This window comes from Eimeria mitis, genomic scaffold, assembly GCF_000499745.2.
Source record: "Eimeria mitis Houghton genomic scaffold, Emh_scaff734, whole genome shotgun sequence".
Taxonomy (NCBI): domain Eukaryota; phylum Apicomplexa; class Conoidasida; order Eucoccidiorida; family Eimeriidae; genus Eimeria; species Eimeria mitis.
The window spans coordinates 8207-14081 of record NW_013575362.1 but is presented as its reverse complement, the minus strand read 5'-3'; the positions used below and the strand labels follow the sequence as shown (position 1 = coordinate 14081).

General features: G+C 38.1%; 1 protein-coding gene across 1 annotated transcript in view; it reads right to left on the bottom strand.

Moving 5' to 3' along the window:
- The window catches only part of EMH_0021050 (uncharacterized protein), a gene marked incomplete at both ends in the record, with an annotated part of 2003 nt that extends 1260 nt beyond the window's left edge, over positions 1–743 (bottom strand). Inside the window, one exon of the mRNA XM_013501680.1 lies at positions 3–743. Within this exon, the coding sequence (XP_013357134.1) occupies positions 3–743 (741 nt within the window). The remainder of the gene's footprint in view (positions 1–2) is intronic.
- Positions 744–5875: the final 5132 nt, after the last annotated feature.

Genomic DNA, 5875 nt, shown 5'->3' with positions numbered 1-5875 from the left:
GCTGTTGTTTGTTTGCTGCGCTGCTGCTGCTGCTGCTGCTGCTGCTGCTGCTGCTGTTGGTGGTGGTGGTGCTGCTGCTGCTGCTGTTGATGGTGGTGGTGGTGTATGTCTATTGTGTTTGTTGCTGCAGTTTGTTTGCTGCTGCTGCGGTGCTGCTGCAGCAACAACTGCAACTGCAACTGCTGCTGCTGCTGCTGCTGCTGCTGCTGCTGCTGCTGCAGCCCTTCTGCTGCTTCTGTTGGGGAGCCTGAAGCTAAGGGAGAGGAGATATAGCCTGCCTCTGGCGAAGCAGCAGCAGCAATGGTGTCCTGCAGCAGCAGCGCGCTGCTGCGTCCATTGCTGCTGCTGCTGCTGCTGCTGTTTGCTGCTGCTGCAGCAGCAGCAGCAGCAGCAGCAGCTGCTGCTGCTGCTGCGCTGTCTTTGTGCGGCCGAATTGCCTCGTCCAGCTGCAGCAACGCATGCAACGAAGAACCCCCCAAAAGAGAAGCAGCAGCAGCAGCAGCAGCAGCAGCAGGAAGCTTTGCCTGTGCGTTTGCTGCTGAACATACACAAGAAGCAGCAGAAGCTATATCTCCATAATCGCACCCATCATCCCCCCTCTGCTGCTGCTGCTGCTGCTGCTGCTGCTGCTGCTGCTGCTGCTGCTGCTGCTGCTGCTGCTGCTGGTGTTTGGCTGTGAACGCCTTGGCCTCGAGCTCAGCATCGAAGACAGGGAGAGGAATGGAGAGTCTGTGTTCGCTCATTATAAATAAAATAAATAAAATATTTTTTTATATAAACACTGCTGCACTGTCTGCTGCAGCAATGCTGCAACCAACCAGCAACAGCAGCAACAGCAACAGCTGCAGCAGCAGCAGCAGCAGCAGCTGCAGCAGCTGCTGCTGCTGCTGCAGGAAGCGAAAACTAAGAAACTTGCTGCTCCTCAGGGCCGCCTATACGCCAGACCCATAGCGCCCGGGTCTGTATCTTTTTCTTTTTCTTTTTCTTTTTCTTTTTTATTTTTTATTTATTTATTTATTTATTTATTTATATTTCTTCTTTCCCCCTTTGCCTTTCTCCTTTTCCTTGTTTTGTTTATTACTGCTGTTATTTTGGTTGTGGTTTCTGCTGCTGCTGCTGTTTCTGTTTTTTGTTGTATTTATCTTTTTTTTTTGTTTTTTTGTTTTTGTTCTTTGCCTCTTTACACTGCTCCTTTTTGTTGTTTCTTTTGTTCTTCGTTTTCTTCCTGAGGAGTTAATGGATATTGGTTTATAAAATATTTGTTTAAGCGGAGAATGAAGGGTGAATTTGGGGTGTATAGGCAGCTCCGGTGTATGTGCAGTTGGGGTGTCTCAGCAGGTGGCGGCTGGCGGTATATACGGCGAAAAAAAAGAGTTTCGTTGTTTTCTGTCGGCTGTATATAATAAATTTATATAAATAAAAAAAATAAAAAGAAAAAAAGAAATGTCAGTGGGCCCCCAGCTACACCATGAGAAGAGGAGGCTATCGATAGCTGCCTATACACCCCAGCACGGCGGCGGGGTGTATGCGCAGCTGCGGTATATAAAGGGGGTGTATGAGAGCTTAATCAGCAGCTCTATTCAAAAGAAATACAATAAAAATGAATTTAATTATATATTTCGCAGCAGATAAACAGACAGCACTCAAAATCGGGCCCCCTTGCTGCTGCCTGTTGGGTGGTAGGGTGGAGGGACGCCGGCGGCGATGGTTTTTTGCTGCTGTATTTAGGGTTGCGTTTGCATGCGTTTTAGATAGAGTTTATAAAATATAAACTGAAGTTTTTATTGACTAGAAGAGGAGAGCATCTGGGGTGTACGTACACCACACCGCAACGCATCTCTATGGCAGAGCCGGTTGCTGCTGCTGCGGTGAGGCCTGAGAGTAAAGATGAGCGTATAAAGAGCTGCAAGTGTTGGGGTTTGTTTATATAAAAGAATGAAATAAATTAAATATTTATTATTTCAATTGGTATTACAACAAACAAGAAAAAACAGAAACAAAGAATGCATCTGCATCCTACTAAACGTCCTGAGGTGTATAGACGGACGCCTGGGGGTGGCAGCAGCAGCAGCAGAGGGCCCCCTTGTGCTGCTGTCTGCTGCTGCTGCTGCTGCTGCTGCTGCTGCTGCTGCTGCTGTGTTGGCGTGCTGCTGTCTCTCCTTTTCTCTTTTTCTTTTGGACTCCTTTAATGCCTTTTATAAGATAATAATAAAAAGGGGTATTCATATATATATACAGAAGAAACAAGAAAGAAACAAAAAAACAAAAAACACAACAAACCAAATACACTGCTGCCGTGCTGGAGAGAAGAGCATCGCCGACACCCCCGATGGGTGAGAGAGAAAAAGAGGGAAAACAAACACCGCAGCTTGTTTAATTTATTTTAATATAAATTTTTACATATATATTACTTCTTTTTATTTATATAAACCACAAACAATCCACAGAAACAAACTGCAACAAACAAAAAACAACAAAGACAAGCAGCAGCAACCCGATGAGGCGGTAGCGTACGCGCCGCTGCTGCTGCTGCTGCTGCTGCTGCTGCAGCTTGCACTTTGTTGTTTTTTTTCTCTATTTTTTTACTTTCTTTTGCTTTATTTGTTTTTTAAATAACTAAAAACCCTTCTAAATATTAAACTATACAGATAGACCTCCCTATACACCCCAGCAATTCATATATCTATATACAGCTGGCCTGCTGCTGCGGCGCCACCAGCGATGCTGCTGCTTGTTCTGTATATTCTGCGTGATTTAATTTGTTTTTTTCTTTTTATTTTAGTTGTATATACATATTAATATTTATTTCTGATTTAAATTAATTAAAATAACCAAAACAAACGCACACACCTCACCTGTACATACACCGCAAGCGTACCGCGCCGCCTGTGTTTTCTCTATACACACACCAACCGAGTCATCCTGCTCTTTTTCTTACCAAAAAAACTTTATTTTAAACATAAATTCAATTAAAATTAATTATTTTCTTTTATTTATTTTTATTATATCTCAGAAACAAACAAAAATACACACAACAACACCGCAGCAGCCGCGCGCATCTACATACACCGCAAGCGAGCTGCCGATACACCCCAACATAATACCCCTTTCAGCTGCTGCTGATCCCCCTACCTGTGCATACACCTCAATTCTAAATATATTTAAATATATTTATGCTTATATTAAACTTATACAAGCCCTGCGTGCGTCGATACTCTGGTGTATAGGCACCTCTCAGGTGTATAGGCAGCTCTCAGGTGTATAGGCAGCTCTCAGCTGTATGCATTTTTCTTTCGTCTTTACACCCCAAAACCGCAGCAAGAGTCATCCTCAACTCAAATTAATAAATAAATAAAATAAATAAAACAAATAAAATAAATAAAATAAAAAAAAAAATAAAATAAATAAAATAAATAAAATAAATTAGTGCTTAAAAACAACTATCGTAACGTCTTCATCGCTCTTCTCGAAATGCAGCAGCAAGCAGACACACTTGTGCTGCTGCAACGCCGATACTACACGCTGTTGCTGCTGCTGCTGCTGCTGCTGCTGCTGCTGCTGTTGCTGTTACCAGTGCTGCAGCACAAGCAGCAGCAGCAGCAGCAGCAGCAGCAGCAGCACAGAGGTGCATAGAAGGCGATATCTCCTTTTGGCTTTTTGGGGGGTAGGCCGCTGCAGTGTCTAGGGTTTAGGGTTTTGTGCATATTATATTTTTTTTTGTTTTTCTTCTTTTTTTATTTTGTTTTGTTGGTTTTAGTTTTTTTCTATTTGCTTATAATTAAATAAAAATAAAATAAGTAAACAAACAAAACCACAAAGACAGACTGCATCTTCTCTTTTATAAAAAATATATATATAAATATAAATATATGTAACTATACATTTATATATATTTATATATATAAATATATATATTCATATATATATATATATGAATATATATATATACATATATAACAATATGCATATTATTAATATCCATGCATGGGGAGTCGCCTTGCTGCAGCAGCAGCAGTTGCTGCAGCAGCAGCAAGTATTGCAGCAGCAGCAGCAGCAGCAGCAGCAACAGTAGCAGCAGCAGCAGCAACGATTGCTGCTGCTGAAGCAAAGAAAAGAAGAAAAAAACTTTTTTGTTTTTTTCTCTGTAGTGTATCGGGGTGTACGTACACCCCAATCGACCCCGGTGCGGTGTATCTGCTCCTTCACAAAAAAGAGAAACAAATAAATAAATAAATAAATAAATAAATAAATAAATAAATAAATAAATAGATAAATAAATAAATAAATAAATAAATTTAGTAAGCAGAGAAAAAGAAAAAAAAAGAATCATCAACCCTAAAAATAAACACCTCCTTATACACTCCATGCACTATCTACAATAAACCCTAAACCCTAAACCCTAAACCCTAAACCCTAAACCCTAATAAACCCTAAACCCTCATAAGCCCTAAACCCTAATAAACCCTAAACCCTTAACCCTAAACCCTAATAAATCATAAACCCTAGTAACAAACAAACCCTAGTAAACCCTAAACCCTAATAAACCCTAAACCCTAAACCCTCATAAACCCTAATACATAACCCTAAACTATAATAAAAGCCAAACCCTAAACCATAAAAACACTAAGCCCTAAACTATAATAAACCCTAAAAATTATTCAGGGGCCCCAGGAGAGCTTGCACGGTGGTTTACAGTTTAATAGGGTTTAGGGTTTAGGGTTTAGGGTTTAGGGTTTTCTCTTTTGTTTCCATTGCTGCAGCACCGCTAGGGTTTAGGGTTTAGGGTTTAGCCGCTCTATTGCGCTACCCTATTTATTCATGTATTCATTTATTTATTTATTTATTTACGTATATATGTATTTATGTATTTGTTTATTTATTTATTTATTTATTTATTTTTGTCTGCACCAAAAAAAAAAATAAATAAAAGATAAATAAATTTTCAGTGGTTGCAGTGTCTGTCTGCCGCTCGCAAATATATTTATAATAAAACAAAATAAAACAAATATATGCTTCTATAATAAAAAAAAAATAATTATAAATGCATACATTTATTATTATTTTTGTTTTTTTATTAGGGTTAAGGGTTTAGGGTTTAGGGTTTAGGGTTTAAAAAGAAAAAGTATATAAACTTTTTTCTATACAAAAAAAAATGCATATAGAATAGAATAAGATATACAGTATAAAGAATTATATAAACCCTCGTAGCTGTAAACCCTTGTAAACCCTAAACCCTAAACCCTAAACCCTAAACCCTAATAGTAAACCCTTATAACTCGTAAAACCCTTAACCCTAGATACTGCGGTGATAAAAAAAATAAAATATTTAATTTATATTAAATTAATTTATTGATTAAAAAGAAAAGATAAATGCAAACAAAACATAAAAATGAACGAAATATCGGAATTTGTTCCTTTGACGGTTGTTGTTTTTTTCTGTATGTACATAAATATTTATTTTATTTATTTTATTTATTTTATTTATTTTATTTATTTTATTTATTGATATATTTATTTAGTTTTCTTTTTTTTACTATTTGTAACTAAAAAAATAATATATTTCGGTTGTTTTATAGAGCTGTGTAAATACATTAGCTGCATATACACCTGAGCTGTATGTTTTTATTTGGGGTGTATAGGCAGCTCGTTCTGCGTGTCAGTGCTGTATATTTTATTCTTTTTTCGCGGAAAAAGAGAATATAAAAGCAAAAGAAAATGAAATAAAATAAAAATAAAAGGAAAATAAAATAATTTACTGACACTGAGGTGTACATACACCCCGTGTATATATATATATACAGCTCGATCGGTTGCGGGCGTCAGCAGTATACCTTATGGGTGCTTGTTGTGTAGGTAGAAATATGAATTAAAAGAA